The 635-nt window shown below is 68.0% G+C and overlaps 1 protein-coding gene across 1 annotated transcript in view; it reads left to right on the forward strand.

The window, feature by feature from the left end:
• PSEN2 (presenilin 2) overlaps nt 1-635 on the forward strand; it is a 46,742-nt gene that overhangs the window by 7,692 nt on the left and 38,415 nt on the right. The window contains exon 2 of the mRNA XM_012730872.1: nt 96-255. Coding sequence (XP_012586326.1) covers nt 115-255 — 141 coding nt within the window. The 5' untranslated portion in view covers nt 96-114. The remainder of the gene's footprint in view (nt 1-95; nt 256-635) is intronic.

Genomic DNA, 635 nt, shown 5'->3' on the forward strand with positions numbered 1-635 from the left:
GTCCTGCGGGGCCCCGGGGGCAGGGCCTGTGCCGGCGCCAGACCGCTCGCCTGTGCTGGGCACGCAGGGAGTGAGGCTCCGTGTCCCCCTTCCAGGCCCTTCCCGAGGCAGGCCATGCTCACGCTCACGGCCTCTGACAGCGAGGAGGACGTGTGTGACGAGCGCACCTCCCTGATGTCCGCCGAGAGCCCCACGGCGCGCTCCTGCCAGCCGGGCCAGCCGGGCCCCGAGGACGGAGACAGCGCCGCCCAGTGGGTAGGTTCCCAGCGGGGGTCGGGCCTGGGCACGGCCTCGGGGGGCCCTGGTGGCTAGGGTTGAGTCTGTCACCAACTGGCCGGGGAGGGACCCCAGGGCGCGGCAGACCCCTCCTGTCTCCCCGCTCCCCCTCAGCCGTGTGTCCGTCATCTGCCTGTTCTGCTCCCCGCTCTGTCTCTGGGGAGTCCTCTCACCCACCCCCCAGCACCTCTGGCTTGCACCCCAGTGCATCTCTGCATGAATAAATAATTTTTTTTAAAAGAAGAAAAGAAACAGCCCCTGGGGTCCCTGTAACTAACAGGTGGAAACTGTGGCGGGAGGTGGCTGTAGAGGTGAGAAGCGGCCAGAGGGTGTCCCCCAGGCGAGTGGGTGTCCCCCGG

This window comes from Condylura cristata, unplaced genomic scaffold, assembly GCF_000260355.1.
Source record: "Condylura cristata isolate star-nosed mole 26May11 unplaced genomic scaffold, ConCri1.0 scaffold00029, whole genome shotgun sequence".
Classification (NCBI taxonomy): Eukaryota; Metazoa; Chordata; class Mammalia; order Eulipotyphla; family Talpidae; genus Condylura; species Condylura cristata.